Genomic DNA, 20,740 nt, shown 5'->3' with positions numbered 1-20,740 from the left:
AGCGCAATATATTTTTAAATTTCATAAATTTCCAAAAATATTTCAAAACAACCCAAAAATAATGTTAACAGGTTTCTCTCAAGTTGCGAATTTCTCTTTCTGTGTAATTTGATTATTATATTAAAGTGAAACTTTTATTACATCGTCTCAAACTTTTTCGTCTGTGTGTTGCATGTCGCGCGACGGTCGGGCGCTGCCTATAGTTCGCAGCAGCTGACCGTGTAGTGTACTGTTACTCATTTAGTTGAAGACTTAGTCTACTCTTATTATTTCCCATTATCATTCCAATTTTCCAAGTATAAAATTAAGAGTGATAAATCGATTTTTATACCCTTAATGGAATATTATTCCAAAATTTTTTAGCTAAATGTCTATAATGTGAAATAAAGTTTCACTTTTACCGTGGTTTCATAAAACCACACAATCCTTTTTCTTTTTAATTTTCTATAATTTTAAATGGAAATAGTGCAAATATACTTTATGCTTTCTTCGAATAAAACAAACATTTTAAAAACATAAACGAAAATACTGTGGTTTGTATTAAAAAGAAACAGGTAACACGTATAATAATTTTTGGTACTATAAAATTATACAAAGTAGCGAGGAAACTCACTACTGCCTTTTATGATAAGAAATATGACGCCTCCTAAGGCCTCACTCACACGAGAGTTAAAAACGCCTGGCGTTAATATCGAAACAAGGAACGCTTTTTCAACCGAACACCTAAAGCGATGCACTTAATTATGTGTACACTGTACAGAGCTTACTTAAAATCGTCGTGTTTTAAAAACGGTGATATTTGAGTAAACATTTGCCTGTCAGCGTGCTGTATCTCATAAATTGCAAAAGTAATACATCTCTAAAATTTTAGACAGGGAGTGTAATCTCGCTATAATAATTAAAAAAATAACAACAAATAAATAAAAATGTATTTAATATTTATTTTCTCGTAATATATATTATGGTAAGCAAGATTTTATGTGCATTTGTACTAAACCGATTCAAATAAAAGAGTGCAGCCGGATTTTGTAAAACCTTTATTATATCGCTTGATTTTTTTAGTACATTTTTTGTTGCATTACAGCCAGCCGCAAAGTAGGGGTGAAGTTGAATCATTAATTTCAGCTATTCTTTTCAAGTCAGGTTGGTTGAGTTGTCTAAGGCGCCAAATTTAAGCTCTGAAGAGCGTGGGTTAGAACCCCACACCCGATAAAGGCATTTTGCATGATGAAATATCCATTCATGAGATCTACCTATTTATTTCCTATACACTAAGTAGATTTGACTATGTTGTGGTGTTTCAACGCAAACATTACTATCTACAACAAGCTAATGTAGGTTTGACAACGAAAGAAAAAAATGATCGAGTGGTTTAATGAAACCGCGGAAAAAGTGAAACTTTATTTCACATTATAGACATTTAGCTAAAAAAATTAGGCATAATATTCCATTAAGGGCATAAACATCGATTTATCAATCTTAATTTTATACTTGGAAAATTGAAATGATAATGGGAAATAATAAGAGTAGACTTACTGTCTTATTCATAATGACTTAGCTGAGATTTAAAACATCGCTAATAAACGCTTGTAAAGAAATGCTATTCATAAACGCATATTAGAGCTAAAATGCTCACTATCTCTTCGATAAAGTTGACGTGACTTATAGTAGCTAGGACCCTTCTATAAACCTATTCTAAGCACTCGAACGCAAAAAAACATGGCCGACATCGATCAGCTGTTCGTTAAATAATGTGATAAATAGCTTCCCGCTCAAAGTTGTTGGATATCCGTCATAGGTTGACAACCGACAGACTTCAAAACTTTGATTTTTGAATTTTGAAATTATTTTGACATCGACTTTTGACAAATGACAAACCATTGACATTGTAAAGATGTCCGTTTCCATTGACAGTTCCTCATTAAATTAGTTAAAATCATGTTTTTTGTACGAAATTGTATAATTGCGTACAATAGAGACGTATTAGTTATAGGAGATTTATCTAACGAATATAAATAAGGAATTTTATCGAACGTTCGTTAGGCTTTAAACACGTTTTAACTAACATAGCTTTATACCTTCGAAAAGCGTTTTATTATGAATAAGGCAGTAAGTCTCCAAGTAAATGAGTAACAGTCTATACACTACACAGTCAGCTGCTGCAATGTCGTCAGAAGAGATAAGAGTCACGCGATAGAAAGAGAGGCAACTTCTAGGTGAATAAAAATGTAGGTTAGTAGCGCTGTGCGATCTGAATTACACCTTATAATATGACCGAAAGAGTCCCTATTTCTTTAATTGATTTTATTATATATTCTTTGCCTTGGAATTTAACGGCGTAGTTTTTTAACTCTCATGTGAATGATGCCTTATGGGGACACCTCAACGATTTACGCTTTATGACAGTATTGTACCTTGTCAGATATTATAAACACGTTTAATGTTACGCAGTATGAAGAAGAATCGCAGATATGTAATGTATGAGAACTAATGGGCTGGTTTCCGAGACTCGGATACGGTTGAGAAATGCATTATCGTTCGATCTCGATTTAAAATGTTTCTTACCGTCGAATTCTTGCAATAGTGACATGTAAATATTTTGGGTAAAGATAAAATTGGTATTTGCATAACTTTAATTAAAATTTTGAATACTTGAACTAAAATTTATTGATAAGCTTGTACCACGGTATAGTTAAATATATAATAATTTTTTTTAATTGATATGTCTCTTACGTAACAACCTAAGTGACATAATTAGTAAGCATTTAATCCTTATTTCTTAAAGTACACTTTTGATGATGCTATTTTTTGAAAATTTAATTTTTTTGTTATTATTTACTTAATATATCTTTATTTAAATACATCATCATTATCATCAGCCGGAAGACGTCCACTGCTGGACAAAAGCCTCCCTCTAAGATTTCCACGACGTGCGGTCCTGCGGAACCATCCAACGTATTCCGGAGATCTTGACTAGATCGTCGGTCCATCTTGTGGGGGGCCTACCAACACTGCATCCGGTACGTGGTCGCCTTTCGAGGACCTTACTGCCCCAACGGCCATCTATCCGTCGAACTATGTGCCCTGTCCACTGCCACTTGACTTTCGCAATCATTGGCGCTATGTCGGTAACTTTGGTTCTCCTGCGAATCTCCTAATTTCTGATTCGATCTCGCCGGGAAACTCCGACGAGAATAGCCCATAGAAATGGAGAGCATTGCCCTCTGAGCGACCATGAGCTTTCTCATAAGGCCCATAGTTAGCAACCGATTCATATACATATTAAGAGTAATCAGTCACTAAGCTATTCAATTTTAACTACTATCTACCTACACCTTTTCTTTGTTTCTAGTAGGTACCACTATCTAGGACTTATCTAGGTCAAAACGCAGCTATTTCTAGGCTCTGTAGGTCACATAATAACTCACTGGCAAAATTTCAGGAAACTAATTCATATTTGCCGTTTGATCAACATAAAAAAATTACTAAATAATATATAAAACTTTACGCCTCTCAACTGATGAAATAACGGGCGCAAGAATCTCAACGGGCTTCTATTTACTAAATACCAGATTTTAATAAAACTTCGCCACAATACAATTTTGTACGATTAAATTTATCATTACATAGCCTGCCGGTCGCTCCATTCCCAATCTGTGATATCATTAAAAAAAAAGTCATTTACATAATGGATGTTTATTTGTATTTGTGTTTGTGTTAGTAAGTATATTATGACAATTTTATTTACATAATTATGTTAAAGTAACATTTACCACGAAAACGTTTGTACTATTTTTTATTGAATTTCGTAAAACATTAATTGCATTGTACATTTTCTGGATTATTTTTGTTGAAATACAATATTGCCCAACAAAACACTTGCTAACTCGACTTAACCAAGTAGCAGACATAACAAGATTAGAGTGAAATTTTAAGATGCGTGCGCATCACTGTAACACAAAAGTAACGTTGAAGTTGGTTCCTAAAATTTTCTGACATTTGAGTCATTCGTTATTTTATTTTTTTTTGGTTTCTTCGTCCATTATTAGGACAGGCAAAGGGGCTTGAACCCATACAGCCGTATTCATTATTTAATAATTAAATGTCAAAGCTATCTTTGCAAGATTTTTACAAAATTATTCTTTCTAAAAACAAAGAAATAATTTTAATGATTTTTGCTTTGTTAGGCCAAAGAATATAACTTCTTGCGTGCATACATAAGCACACACACACTTTTTTTTTATAGTACTATTAACCATTAAGTAAATTGCGAGTACCTGCTCAGTCGCGTAGCACTTGAGGTCCCTTAAAATTAGTATCCAAGCGCTAAATTATCCTAAATTTTTTATACCCCATCCTGTAGATCAAATCTAGCCTTACAGTCTCCGGTTTCCGGTTTCGACGCATTCTTGAGGAGTATACTTTAACACATGGTCGCATCGAGTTGTACCTTATTCGTATAGTATAGTTTTAAGAAAAAGATTTGGGAGCATTTCCAAATTTAGTTATATCATTGTTATTAATTATTATTTCATAGTGACTTGGAAAAGTTTTGTACATCGTAATTGTGATTCATATCAGATGCGATACCCTGTAATATATAAGACTAGATAGTATGGATGATATGTGTAATGTGGTTGTACTTATTAAATAAATAAAATAAAATAGACACTTCTAGTACCTTTATATACTAAAGCCATTAATTTGTCTGCAGGAAGTTCGAGTGGATCACCAGGTGCGCGCGCTGGTCGCCGCTCCTCCCTCGCGCTGACTCCAGAAGATGAACCTCTAGTCGACGTAGCTGTGAGTAGCTTCCTCAGACCTCCATGAAAACCTAAAACTAATTTTTACCAGTCTTCTTGGCACAGGATGCCGGGTGGATTATGGTTATTGTATACCACAACGGCGCCTTTTTCTGCCGTCAAGCATAAATCTGTAAACATTATTGTGTTTCGTTCTGAAAAGCGCCGAAGCTAGTGAAATTAATGGGCATATGTCTCAATTTGACAAGCGTGATTGTAGTGCTGCTGTCAGATTTTTTTAGGTTTTTCAATAATTCTGAGCGTCACTGCATTGTATTGGGCATATCAATTACCATCACCTAAACTTCCAGCTTGTCTCGTCCCTTATTGTCTTAAAAACCTTTTTTGTATGGTATAGGCTTAGTCCACACTACAGTTTCTTTCTACAATCAAGTATTCTATAAACTCGGCCATTATATGGCCCAACCTTATAGAAGAATGAAAAAATGTATAGGCTACTGAAGTTAATTTAAGAAAAGCTACGATAGCGCAATACTTTGATTAATTGACTCTCACCGCGATGCCCCTGGTTCGATCCTCTCGCGTCACGTATGAATGTGTTTTTATTTTATTTTCTTAGAAACAGAATTACACACATCACAATTAATGTAGGTATATTCAAATTCAAATTCAAATTCAAAAACACTTTATTCATATTCAAAGTGACGCAACAAAAATACTCAAAAGTCAAAAACTGAAAGGCTTACATGAGTAAGTCAAAAAAAGAAAAAAAAAGTAAATTAATACTTATAAACACAAGAGTTATTGAGTATAGTAGATGCATCAATCCACACATACCGTGAATAAATAGAGGCATTATGTGAGCATTTCATAAAATAAAATATATAATAACTTTAACTTTAAAGGAAATAATAATAATAAAAAAACACATCAAGCAGACCTCCCGGTAACAAGATCATCCAGCCCCCACGAGTAGCACCCGTTCATGACGCATGTAAGAAAAACAAAGGTTACATGAAAAAGATTGAGAGTTGAGAAAACACACAACATAAGAAGTTAGTGCTTGACATCCCCCACACATTTTCTTCTTTAAATTTTCCAAATTATTACAAAACAAATCAATAGAAATATCCCTGGCTGTGAATTCCCTGTATAATCTTCCTAGCCTAGGCATGAGGGAATGATGACTGAGATTTGTTCTGTAGATTCTAATCCAACCTAAGTTTATTTGAAGCTTTATAAGATCGGCAATGCTCTTGTCATTCCTCTGGAGGTAAAAGAGAAGATTGGCCATAGTGATCATAGTAATACCATCAATGACTTGTATGTATACTGCCTTAAAAACCGTTAAACTGTGAAGCCTCTCTCACACATTATGATTAGAAGCCACGATCACTGCGAAAATGAATTACAAAGATAAATATTGCTCTAATACTAAGAAGTTGAGAAACCTTAGATCATTTAATACGGCTAGATAAACTGTGTCAGCTGTGAAAACGTCTAAAAAATTGAGATTAGGACTAACCTCTATTTTAAAAAATGCACGCGCAATAACAGAAAGTGTCATACAAATCGCGAGTGTAAGACGTAACTTACAACTTGCAGCAAGAGACTCTTATCTAGACGTATAAATAATCTAAGTGAGAAACAAAACAAGGCAAATTTCAAAAAATAATAAACCTATCAACTAACTAGCCGTTGGTGAATGAATGGTTTCTTTTATGAGAATTATCCCAAACTTAAGCCTATAAGCCACCTAGGCAGCGTTTCGTAATTTTTTAGAAATTCGTCGGTTCAAGCTAAACAGTTAATTTTCTTTAGTTATATAGTTTATTTACAAGATATTTAATTATTCACTCTGTATACTATACAGTTTGTAAGCATAATTAGTTGAATAAAATACTTTTTAGAGGATTAAAACGCAAGTAATTGTAGCTGTTTTCTTAATTTAATATTACCCGACGCTTCGTCACCTTTGTTTTTTACAACAACATTACTCGCATTTTCATCTATAAAAATTGTTTTATTCAAACAATAATAATATGTTACACGGAGAAAGAAGATTGAGAGGAGTATGTTGAATATTAATGAAACACAAAGTATGTTTCGAACTTTTAAGATTTTGAAAGAGAAAACAAAAATAACTAATGTGACTTATGCTATAAGAAATCTTAAAAGGCGCTAGACGGAACACACCGTTAGGTGTAGACAAATTCAAATTCAAATATTTTTATTCAAAATAGAAAGTCAAAAACTACCATCCGTTCCAAAACCAAGAATGGAAACTCAGCGGGCTTTTTTTTCATCGAAAAAATATGTTTAAAAAATAATATTGGACATAAGACAAATTTAACAAATATATCAGAGACTGGTCCCCGAAGCTTAAAAAGGATACGGGGGGACAACACAGGAGATGGTCCACGAACTAAGGACGATAGCAGGCAAGACATTGTCTAGAATAGCTAGATAGATAGAAAAAGTGGAAGAAGATGGATGAGGCCTTTTTCAATAGACAAATAGATAGTGATAGATACTTGTAACTATATTATATGTAAATTCTAGTATCTGAATAAAGGCTTATAATAATATTATAATACATGCATACCAACGCAGACAATTTGGACAAGTGCCCTCTAAGCCTTCATTGAAGGCGACCTTCTCTTGGGGAGAGAGAGGCGCAAGGGGCACTCGCTAGGGAGAATCCACTGGGATAAATATGCTTATGTTATTTTAATAATAAGAAGGAAAAACCCTAATTTGCGCGCATTTAAGAAATCATTTTTAAAATATAATTTTATGGGCCCTATAGGTGAGTGCATATAATCCTGTTGCAACGGTGAGTTATAAAGCTATATCTCCTTTTCCTGTCAAAGGTCTTCCTTTCCTCAGATATTTCACACAACAATTATATATTAATTCATTGTGCCCACATGCCCAGAATATATTATGTTCCTACTACTCCAAGGTTCTTTAAAACGTGGTCTAAATATGACCTAGTAAACCTATCTTGCAAAACTTTTGACGGTTTTTACTGCTTACACTATCGAATACTAATAATATACTTAGCCTCTATGTAACGTAGAACATTGATGAAATGTTTATCTGAAGTTATAATTCTTTTGGCGTGTTAGGGAAAAATTAACAGAGTGAATTTAACAATGCGCGTGCACACCGACATGCTAATTCGACACCATGACGTTAGTTGGTCAACCAGTGCTAGACCATTTGTATCCTTAGATCATTTATCTAGTCTAGTATAGATCACTTACCTGTCTAAACACCACTAGACAGGCTGTTCAATATATTAAATTTTTGTGCCTAAATGGCTGCGAAGGAACGTATAATACTCTGAAGTATTTTTGCATTTTGAATTAATTTCGTTAGTTTCCGTGTTATTTATCCTTCAAGAATCAACGTAATAAAGTACACATTTTTTTTTTGTGAATAGTTTCCCACCAACTATCGATGTTTGCTGAGGTTGTCATCACTAGTTTTATTACCGCAGACTCTCGCTACATGGCCAACAGCGCCAAAATGGCTAATATCAAACAGGCACAAAACTACTTTGACAGCCACCAGTTCAGTGGTATATAGTGGAGGTCAGTGGTCTATCATGACAGCTGTGAAAACGTCGAAAAAAATTGAGTTTAGAGTTAATCTCTATTTTGAGCAATGCACGCATACTAACCCAATATGTCATATAAATCGCGGGTGTAAGACGTACCATGTCACGCACACTAAATTATTAAACCTGGCCTTTTTTTATCGGTTGTCTAACGGCAAGAGACTATCTAGACGTATAAATTATCAAAGTTGGTATCACTATTTAATACCATATAATATAATAGTCGTGTGTTGGGTCCTTCTCTTTAATATGTGCAAGAAAACGATGGCTGGTCCATGAGTCACCTCGTGAACGGGTGCTACTTGTGATCTCACAAATGAAGTATTTTCATTGTCAAGAAGGTCGTGAGACGATATCACACGGCTTGGTTAGCAGTAGCAATGAAACTATTTCATTTTCAAAAATAAAATCAACAAAAATAAAATCTTCATTTGAATTCGTTGTAATTTACATTCAAATTACAAGTCAATCAAATTATGGTAGCTCGAATCCTTTATCGCATGTCTATACAACTATAATATTAAGTTTTGCCTAATCTACCAATTTGGTCTGCTATAAGGGGTAAAGGATTAAATTATCTCTAACGGCATTTAAACTTTCAGAAATCAAAGCAAAGTCGGTCCGTGCCATTCTTTTTCTTTACTAGTAATATAGGGCTGCTTAACGGGAAAGAGCTCTCTTATTATGCCATTTTCCTTTAAGTCTTTAATAATATCCCGGATTTTGTTGTACGATTTTGTCGGGATATTTTAATCTAATTTATAGCTCACCTATCGACCCAATTTCCAGATGTAAAATTATCTGGAATACATCAACTCGAGCTCTAAGCGAACATTATCAATTTCAACTATAGCTGTAATGCCTCGTTTTGAAATCTGGGGGCACGGCAGTGTCCCTGCCAAGCCGAGCAACAACAAGTGGCGCGGCCGTACTATCCTTTTCTCGAAGCAATTCAGGCCATTTCGACCCAACTTCGTTGTAGGTAAAACAAGAAGCCTGAGTTATCAGTTACCAACCAGGCATTGTATCAACACTTTCAAATTCCATTCAATTTGAACCAGTAGCTTAAGAATTATAACTAGTAAAATTTTCTTAATTTTGTCACTGACTGACTGACCGATAATTAAAACTTGAACCAGTAGATAACTAGTAAAAGGTTCTTAATTTTGTCACTTACTGACTGAACGATCAATAAAACTCTAAGGCACTTCTAGCAGATATAGAAGCTTCAAATTTAGAATAAGTAATCTATTTTTAATTGATATGGTCACTATAAGATGATGCTAGGATAGCTAATTACGTAATAACTAATGACAGTTTGGATTGAATAAATAGACCGCCTTGGTTCTACATGGATCTCGCAAGCTTTTACGTTGGAATAACTGAGTTGAGAGACTTGCTATCGTTTTTTATAAGTTATGTTTTTGAAGGCATAACTGTTTGTTTTCGGGCAACGAAGCGAGTTATTTTCGCTCGAACAGTCTGTATTAAAAAGACGGTTATAATTCACCAATAATTACATTAAAAGTGCCCCGTTTTATAGAGATGAACATTGTTATAATTCACCAATAATTAAATTAAAAGTGCCCCGTTTTATAGATGAACAATAGGTTATATGTTTGGGGCATTACGTTAGTCATTTTGACGGCGGTAACAATTTTAATCTTAGTGGCCCTTGCGATGTCAGTATCACACTCACACTCAATAAACTTTACTAAAACTGTCACGGGAATTGGAATTATTATTTGATTTGTTACAATCAAATAAACATAAATTATCAAACAGATATTTTTAAAGGGCTTTTTGCAGTCTTTCTTATTTCAATTAAAACATATGACTTGATCCTTTGTGAAGTGAATTAGGGGTATTTCTCAACAACTCGGAACAAATAAAAACAGAATAAATACCTGTTAACAGTGCATCCATCACTACCTCTGCATCGGCAGCTTCTAGTCGAACCCTCCTGAAGGGCGCCCAAGCCTCTGACCGGAATTCGTTGCCAAACGTGTCAGCTCTTTTCTTCAATCGTTCCCACGTGACCAGGTATCGGCCCACGTTTTTGCTCGTCCTCTCAATTGCCTCTCAACGTCGTCACAAGATCCCTTCATTCGAACTTCATGGAGCTAAACATAATTAGCACACCAGTCACTGATCCATGAGATTTTTCATCGGGGTTGACTTTCCGTTATGGAGATTTGGAGATCCATCACTTGATCCATGGCAAAGACTATCCCATCTGGATGCCCTAAGTCGTGGGGCTGTGATCCCACCGCTGCTGTCGGCGTTACGCCAGGGTTTCCTTGACCAGGGTCCACCATGAAGATATACAACACTAATAATTTCTCAGTTTATTGAAGCACAACTGTTAGTATAGATATGAACCATCTTTACATAAAACAATCGCTTTTATAGCTTCCGTACAATAGATGAAACAGAGTAGATACAACTTCTTTTAAAACATAAATAAAATTAGGTATTGTAAAATAATTCGTAAATACAGCTCAATAAATGTTTTAGTGAATTTATATAACTTCAAATGATTCATATAATAGTTTGTTCATTTAATTTGTACAAACATTACGAAATAAGAAGATGGCGCTGCAAGCAAGTGTCGAAATACAATTAAGAAAGACTTATTGTATAAAATAATAAAGTTTGATACAGAATAACGATATTAATTCTAATACAAATTAATTTGAACATTTACACATTCAATTAAGTATTTTAACAATAAATGAGACATCAAACATCTTCAAACAATTCAAACAGTCAAAACAGTGTCTATTAAATTAGTTAGACGTTAATAAATAACAGTTTTATGTTTACAAATAGCTATTTGTATTTAAATCTTATATATTTCAGATATATCTATAATAATATATTCATTTTAACGATAAACTAAAACATAAATATTAATAGTTGCAAACAATTGACGGTAGGTGGCGATTCGCGCCCATAGATACTTACTTATTATTATACTTACGTTTGCAAAATTAAACAAATTTTACGCCTGTGATTCATAAAACAAGATGCGAATATTTTATCAATAATCACTGCTTATAATTGATTATATTTGAACAACACGTTCTTATCACATTATATTTCTGTTATCACATAATATTATATTTATAAAACGTCTTAGTTTCACTAAACCTGTTAGTATGATTACACGGACGTAGATATATTGAAAGAAAAATGTATTTTAATGTGATTCTTAGATTACATTAGTGAAGTGTTAATTTTACAATGTCGCATCAGCTGTTTCTTCCGTGAAACCTTCATAGATCGTATCTATTTACTAATCATAATTGATTTAAATCAAAATTAACGATTCCTTGAACACTACCTAAAGATATAAGAAAATCATGAGTTGATTATCTACTTCAAGGATGTCTAGACAAACTAATAAAGAAAATGGTGTTGTAGACGGGCGTGATACGAGGAAAATTGGATGTTGGGACAAATTTAAAAGCTTATTCGATAGTCGAGGATTCGATTTGGAATTTGAATACAATAATAGGCATTCCGTGAATAATTCCAGAGAAAATGACGCTGATACTGAAGGGTATCGGCCGATTGAGGACAGAAATTCAGTGAATAAAAGATCAGTGGGTGCCTTAAGTGATGATGGTGAGTTAAGTGGAGTGATAAACTTCTACGAACAGTTTGCGACTCTAAGTGATGAAGTGAAGGAAGAAAGTGCAGAATTATGGAGGAAGTCTATCGCGAGGAGGAGGGTTTCAATGAGGCCAAGTGTACTGCTGGGGAATATAGCTGAAGAAGGTCTTGATAGTGAATCACAATACGAAGCAGATGTGGTAAGAATTGGATTCAATTTTATCTTCATCACGCAAGGACGGTGATCAATTTGTAGATAGTAGGTCAATTTCATCAATATCAAATATTCTTTATAACAGATAACGTTGATGACTTATTAGTGGATGTAACCAAGTTAGTAAATATCATAATTTTTAATGAACATATTTTTAAAGTCCTAAGATTCATTTTACCAGTGGGAGGCTCCTTTGCACAAGATGCCGACAAAATTATGGGTACCACAACAAGGGTAAGCATTACTGTGTTTCGGGCAGAAGGGCGCCGTAGCTAGTGAAATTACTGGCCAAATGTGACTTGACATCTCGTCTCAAGGTGACGAGCGCAGCTGTAGTGCCGTTTAGAACTTTTTGAATTTTCAAGAATCCTGAGCTGAACGTCCTGCTTGCCTCGTCCCTTATTATCATAAAAAAATCAGGTTGTATAAGTTATTTTTTCTACTTCGAATACCGGGCAGTTCACGAACTCGAGTTAAACGTCACTGGTAAAGAAAAAAGGGGATCAGTTCTCATAATGTAGTACTTATTTTTCCTCATCTTCCATAAAAATTATACTTATTTATTCTTTCCGGTGGACAAAAAATTATTTCCTAGTCAGATTTCTGTCCGCGTTAAAAGTTATATTAATAATATATATTTTTTAATGAAAATAAGGGATGAGACGAGCAAGACGCTCAGCTGATGGTAATTGATACGCCCTGACCATTACAATGCAGTGCCGCTAAGGATTCTTAAAAAACCCAAAAGTTCTGAGCGGCACTACAATTACGCTCGTCACCTCGAGACATAAGATGTTAAGTCTCATTTGCCCAGTAATTTCACTAGCTACGGCGTAATATAATATGTGCAAATACTAAAAAAATACAAATCAATTTGTCATTCTGAAATACGTAACTTTTGCGTATAATTAAAACTACGCAAACATTGTAAAAGATTATGAATGTTGCGGAAAACTAAATAAAAATTTGTTTGTTTACCGATGTTAAGAATTGCGTAACGTCTCAAAGGCGCATTAAGTTTTATTATTTCTGTTATGTTAGGTAAGGAAGATTAGTTACCATTATCAAAAACCTTGAATCCCTTTTATCCCTCGGGCACTGACGGGAAAGAAATCTCATCAAAGACCTTTGGAAGCCGCCTGAGGCGAACATCAGTCTTTATGAAAAATTCCTACTCTCCCTAATTGAAGAATACAAATTCTGGATTGTTCGTGAAAAGCAGACAACATAATATTTTGTGTCTCTAATTTTGTTTATTCATAATAATATTATATATTATAATATTGACACACTTTTACAGAAATTATCTTGCCCTAATTAATACAATATACTTACTCAAACATACATATAAACATCCATGACTCGGAAACAAATATCTATATTCATCATATAAATGATTGCAACTACGGGGATTCGAACCCGGGACCTTTAGCTTAGTAGTCAGGGTCACTAACCATACGGCTACGGGTCGTCGTATTTACGTTGGGGATGTATTTTAATTGGTTTTGAACGAATTTGATAAGACGTGTTTGATTGTACTCTTTTTTTATGACAATTAGGGACGAGACGGGCAGGACATGTAGGTAATAGTAATTGATATGCTCTGCCCATTACAATGCAGTGCCGCTCAGGATTCTCGAGAAACCCAAACATTCTGAGCGGCACTACAATTGCGCTTGTCACCTTGAGACATAAGATGTTGAGTCTCATTTGCCCTGTTATTTCACTAGCTACGGCGCCCGTTCTAAAGACAGTAATGCTTACATATTACTGCTTCACGGCAGAAATAGACGCTGTTGTGGTACCTATAATTTAGCCGGCATCCTTTGCAAAGGAGTTTCTAGAGGAGAATTTCTAGAAACTCTTCCAGTACTTTTGGAGTTCTTTAAAAACTATAATTATTACGATATTGTTCTATGATATTGCTATTGTTGTAAAATAATTTATTGCCATTGTTATACAAAAGCATTGAAATCTTTTATTGATTATAAAATATTTTTTATTTTTAGTTACAATTGTTGAATATGTATATTAGAATTTTGTGTATGAACATTATTAGTATCATTATTTAATCCTTTAAAAGTATTAATTGGTTAGAGTGAGAGAGGAGAAGCCTGCCTACCGCTGCCGTATGCGCGAGAGAACGAGAAGCCAGACAGACTGGCGCCGTTACGCGTTACGTTACGAAGCGGCTTACTCTCCCATAATAGGTGTTCACTTCAAAAACAAAAGTATTAAAATATATTTGTAAAACGTAAAAAAATAACAATATTTATATATTATTGAAATAATGTTTTAAAATCACAAATTAATATGAAAATCTCCGACATTTTACATATTAATTACTTTAACTTTTATAACGTACTAGCTGACCCAACAGAAGCTGTTCTGCCAATAGAAAATGATAAGGATTAATATCGTATTTGTGCCAACGGCTTTTACATTGCCGCTTTATAATTTCCAATTTTGAAAATATTAAAATGGATATAGTATGTTATCTTTAAGAGATAGACATATGCCATCCCAGTCTTTTCTGTAGACCTATATGATATACACAATCCCACAATACATTGTTTTGTTATATCTCAAAGGGTTTATATGCGTATGCGTTCAAAGCACCAAGGACGACTTATTTTTTCCGAAATCTCAAACAAATTTCATTAATATATACAAAAAATTATAAAAAAAAACTTAACAAATTATATACTAAAACATTCCTTGAGAACCACGCTATTGGTAAAAACAGCCTGATGATAGGTGCAGTAGTTTTTGAGTTTATCGCGAACAGACAGACAACGGCCGGCAACGATTCCTCTGGTGTTGCAAGAGAATGTGGGCGGCGGTGATCACTTAACACCAGGTGACCCGTACGCTCGTTTACCTCCTATTCCATAAAAAAAACAGACAGACAGACAGACGCAGTGGAGGACTTTTTTTTTCAAAAATATAGGCGATTATTGTATGATAATATCACTAATAGTAAAGCATTTGACTACGTCATCACATCTTTACTAATTCTGAGAGGATCCTAACGATTTTTTATCAAAAACAATACGTCTGATGGTCCAAGTATAGCCGACCCATCCTTACGTGCCTGTTTCAAGCAATGAATACAAAACAGTATCGTATTTCCCAACAGAACGTAGGCTATGCGAACTCAATCTGATTGTTTAATACATCGATGTGTTGTGACTGGCATTTGTAGTGGAGGATGGTTGAATACTCTTGTGTTAATCGAACTGTGGTTTCGTTATCTAGATGCCTGCTAAGGTTTATCTCTATATATATAAATTACGTGACACGTTGTTTGTTCGCGATGGACTCCTAAACTAATGAACGTATTTTAATGAGGATAACTTCATGGAGTGCAGTTTAGTCCAACTTGAGAGATAGGATAGTTTTTATTTCGATTTGGGGCCCATAATTATTTTTATTTTCAATATTTATTTTGTATGGACATATTTTCTATGAGAGAATTAAGTGACGCACGGTTTGACAGTTCTGCTGTGAAACAATTTCATTATAAAAACAGGAGCATTTTTTACGAAATAAATCTTGATATTTTGAAATATTATTGGCAAATTCCTATAAAACAGTATTTTTTTTTTCATTGTCTACAGGAGAGTCTGTCAGGGCACCTAGTATATCATTATATATATGCATAATGAAATGGTCTTTGTTTGAGACTCTTTCACGCCTAAACCACTGTTCGTATCGACATGAAACTACCACCATTCGATGCGAAATTTATCCTAGCTGGTTTACTACTTTGGGTTTATACGTGGCTACTTATTTTATGAATTTCAACGTTCCTTCTTTTTAAAATTCGCCCAGCGAAGCGGTCGGGAACGGCTAGTTTAATATATAAATAAATTGATAAGTCCAACTTATAAAAGCCATGAAAATTTATAATAAATTTAAATATACTCTAATTAATTAAATTAATATTATTATTAATAATATAAATTTACTCCTTTGCACAGGATGCCGGCTAGATTATGGGTACCACAATGGCGCCTATTTTTGCCGTGAAGCAGTAATGTGTAAGCATTACTGTGTTTCAGTCTGAAGGGCGTCGTAGCTATAAAAATAGCGCATAGTAATGTTCGTATTTAGTTGCAAGCCATGATTTTAGGACTATTGTATGAACCTATTCTTTATAATTTTCTTGATATAATCTTATACATTTATATTTTTTTACAGAAAGAAGACTTTATTTTAGTTTAAAATACAATTTAAACTGTATTCATAGATTTTTAAATAATAGCCTGATTGGAAATATTTAAGATACTTCTTCTCCGTGTGGCATAGCCGTGGGACACCTGTATATTATTATTAAAATGAGATATTTCCATGACTTGCATGTGTGCGTTGCCTACAAGGTAGTGTTAATACGATGCCGCTCAGGATTCTTGAAAGTCCCAAAAATTCTGAGCGGCAGTTCAACTGCGCTCGGCACCTTGAGACATAAGATGTTAAGTCACAAATTCTGATCACACTCAACAGCTTGGTGCCAGGAAATGGTACTAATAAGGTAACTCTTTACGAAGTACAGGTAGATTCAATAAGAAAAAAATTTTTTTGAAATTCATAAGTGTTATTTCCGTGACCTACTTGAATAACGTGATTGTGATTTGATTTGATTTATCATACAACTATATTAAGAATATTAGATAAAGTCCAATCAATAGAGTACAGGAAATTTATGATAAAAATATTAGTATTGTAAACTTCATCATTACTATAAACATATAATAACGACTTTATCACGTAAATATAGACGACAGTGAAAAGTTAGCATTGCTTTAATTCGTCTGCAGTCACCCTAATAAATTCTAGAACAAGCAAACATTAAGAGAATCAATACCGAATCCGATTTCTACACACATTGTTGAGAGGAAAAGCCAATATGTGTTTATATATAAAATGCTAGCCGATGCAGCAATTAATCCGCGTGGGTAAGGCTTTTTATTTCCCACAGGAGAATCCAAAAATAAAGCTGAAACAAAAGGGTACAACGGAATATATAGTTTGTTATTGGGCAACACTATAACGAATTACATCCTGTAGTTTCAAACGTGCAATCAACTTTATCAAACTTTAATTTGCAGGTAATTTTTCCCCAAAGGGTAACCAACGGGGGCATTACTGCTGTCCACGTCGGCATACAGTATTGCATAAACAGAAAGTAGCTACAGACAGCTGTAATTATAGGATGTAGCTAACTATTGCCTCTATATCAACCACGGACTAGTAAAAAAAGGACTCCGTGTCACCTTACATAACAGTGTAGCACCAAAACAAGCCGATTGACGTGTAAATACATAGCCCCACGCACATACTTACACTACTACAGGCCGATAGGTGGCCATTACGAGAATTGTCATCGTCTGTGACAGATCAGTTTGCGTCTCAATAAAATATTCTAAAAATGCCGTCATGCGATGTGAAAAAGTGTAAAAACGATACTATATAAGTATTTGTGGCCATATATGATTATTTAAGGGTATTATTTAAGTAACCGCACACACACTAGCATAACGGTGCTTCACTTGCTAATATCACGGCGTGGAGTCCTTCTTTTTTTACTCGTCCGTGATATCAACAAATAAAAAAAACAAGCTGGCTGATTCCAAAAGAAACAGTTTCGTAACGGAAAAACAAATGTTTTGTAAACAAAGGATTTTAAATTGCAAGATTGTTCGGAATCCTTCGAGTGTGGTAGCATTATTGTGTTTTGGTTTAAAAGGCGTCGTAGCTAGTGAAATTACTGGGCCAATGCTACTTAACATCTTATGTCTCAAGTGACGAGGATAATTATTACGATGCCGCTTAAAATTTTTAGGTTAAATCAAAAATCCTGTGTGGCACTGCATTGTAATGGGCAGGGCGTATTACTTACTATTGGGTGAACCTCTTAATCGTCTAGTCCCTTTTTCTCAAAAAATTTTTATCTCCAAAGTGCTGTTCCAGAAACACATTAAAAAACCGTTGTAGTATAAACCAAAGGTTAAACAAAGCAATCTTCACAAATTCCAACTGTTAATTCAGGGAATTTCATCACAAAACTCTGTAAATTTCTCCTCAACAACAAACAGTTAAGCAATCCTGGTCACATCAACTCGACTAAAACAATCAGGTTTTGTTCAAAGCTTTTCAGAAATACCGGAGGTGAAAATAGTGCACAATAACAAGTAACACAATAATAGGGCTGCTGAAATAAATCGTTAATGAAGTTTTAGTATTTTACTAAAACGTGTTCAGCAGTGTTCAAAATACTACAGCGAGTGTTTTATTACTGAAAAAAATATATTATACATGCAAAATAAACAATAGATAGAGATAGAAGTCGACAAAACATCATAACTCGTCATAATTTCAAAAAGTGGCATAAGAACTGATACTCGTATTTCATTTTTGACATGAGTCATACTTGATCGTATGTGATCATCCCAGCCCCTCATGTTATCAATTATGCTCTGATCATGTATATTTTAACTTCAAACACATAGTTCATCTGCTGTATCGACGTTTACTTTCATAGTTTTTGGGATACCAGTCTGTTATGCATTAACATCCATTTATTTAACTTTTCAATACTTACTTCATATTGTGAACAATGGGTCATATTCTTTTCTTTGTGCTGCAGTTTCTGCAGTTTCTGTTTAGGATTCCAGAATACTTCTCAGTTAATTTTTCCATATTCTGTTTTGGCCTCCGTGTTTCATTTTTAGTTTTCCCGAATATGAGTAAATGATGTATTAACCTTCCATTTATTTTAACTTCGAAAACTTCGTTCATCTGTCTCTTCTTCTTTATTGTCCGCTGCATTTCGTGCTTAGGTTTCTAGGACAGTTCTTATTTCATCTTTCCATCTTCCGTATTGGTCTTTGTGTTTCAGTTTTACGTTTCTGGAATACTAGTCTGTTTTGTATTTATTTCATCATCATCGTCCACTACTGGACAAATGTCTTCCCCAAAGATCTCCACTGCCCTCATCCAACGTATCCCGGCGATCTTGACCAGATTGTCGGTACATCTTCCTGACGTTCCTGCGTTCACTGGTGACGTTATGTATGATGTATTTTTTTAACTCCATTTATTTTAACTTTCAAGCAATTTTAGGGTTTCTGTCATACCAGTCTGTGATGCAAACGCAATATTTATTCATTTTTGTTTTCCTATACTGAAATGTGACTGTTGTTATCTTTGTTTTCTCTAATATAATTATACAGATATGTAATTTTACTTCATTCTGTCTGATTAAAAGCTTATATCATTATTATTATCTTTGAACACTTGAGGAATTCCGATCGTCGTTGGAAACGTACAATCCCCATACCACTTACGTATTTGATACGTGGTATTTATCCTTATCAAAATTCAGAGACTCTCCTACTGCATGACCTATTCGGGAATTAAGTATCAGACAATAATGGTCATTAAATCCTGTTGTGATAAAATAAACTTTTGCATACTCTGCTCATTCTAAATGATGTCTTATCGAACTGATTTCTGATTCTGATAAAACGAAGTATTTGTTGTACATTATAACAAACCTCAATGACGGAGTTTAAAAATAAATCATTCATTAGATTTAAGTGAAAAACATACTTTGCAAACATGAGTCCTTTTTGTTCACTGAGGATACCGTGTATATTTTTAAAAAAGATAAGCATATATATTACCATATTAAATCACTTATTGTAAAGGTATGTAAAAATTTTAAATTATCATAAAAAACCTTGCCAAATGCAAGAATGACTCACACAGGGCTCAGTTCCAACTACCATCGTATGTAACCAATACGTAATTAAAACATTTATGTGTGGATGGTAGCCATGCTTGCGAGAGAAAAGAACATATTTTACGGAGGTACAGCAAGATAGAAAGGAAAGCTAATCAATTGTTACTATAACCGACAAGTCGTAAATAGTCCAGGTTTGTAACGGAACTGGCTAACTCTAGCTAAAGCACACAATCACAAATCAAAATTGATGGAGTGTTATCGGGTCCAAAAAATGTAAACTCAAAAATAAACATTTGGTGGCCAAAGTAAAGAAAGTCGTCATTCAGAGTTAAACTGGAAATTATTTCCGCCATCTTGGATATTTTATGGAAGCCGCAAATGTAACAACAGGCTTTATCGCGATAACTTTTTAGTGTTGAAACCAAAACTCACGAAGCTTCGGCATGCATTATTTCGGGACTCGGTTGTAATACTAATAACTATAATATAATATAATACTAAGTACTAATAACATGCGCGACTATAAGAAGTAAAATTAATTTAAACTTATGCAAATATACCAAAAATATACGCATAATATATATACTATACGTCCTGTGCATACTATAAATCCTATACCTACTCTTCCACATGACATAAAATACATGCACGTATGACACTAAAGAAAGAAAAATAAAAAAAAATGCGTGCGTACAAAGTACACATGTCAGAAGTGAAACCTGCATTGTGCATGAACCTCTAAGCTGCATATGAAGTCCTGGTACGTGTTG

General features: G+C 34.2%; 1 protein-coding gene across 5 annotated transcripts in view; it reads left to right on the top strand.

Annotated features, from left to right (window-relative positions):
* LOC126977825 (high affinity cAMP-specific and IBMX-insensitive 3',5'-cyclic phosphodiesterase 8) overlaps positions 1-20,740 on the top strand; it is a 276,616-nt gene that overhangs the window by 175,656 nt on the left and 80,220 nt on the right. For 4 of the 5 annotated variants that reach the window (XM_050826444.1, XM_050826443.1, XM_050826446.1 and 1 more), the window contains one exon: positions 4,715-4,803. In XM_050826444.1, the coding sequence (XP_050682401.1) occupies positions 4,715-4,803 (89 nt within the window). Of the gene's footprint in view, positions 1-4,714; positions 4,804-11,703; positions 12,204-20,740 lie in introns of those variants that run through there. The other variant, XM_050826447.1, reaches the window with a different exon arrangement.

Source organism: Leptidea sinapis, chromosome 46 (genome assembly GCF_905404315.1).
Source record: "Leptidea sinapis chromosome 46, ilLepSina1.1, whole genome shotgun sequence".
NCBI lineage: Eukaryota > Metazoa > Arthropoda > Insecta > Lepidoptera > Pieridae > Leptidea > Leptidea sinapis.
The sequence above is the reverse complement of the archived record's forward strand: the minus strand, read 5'-3'. Positions and strand labels throughout refer to the sequence as shown.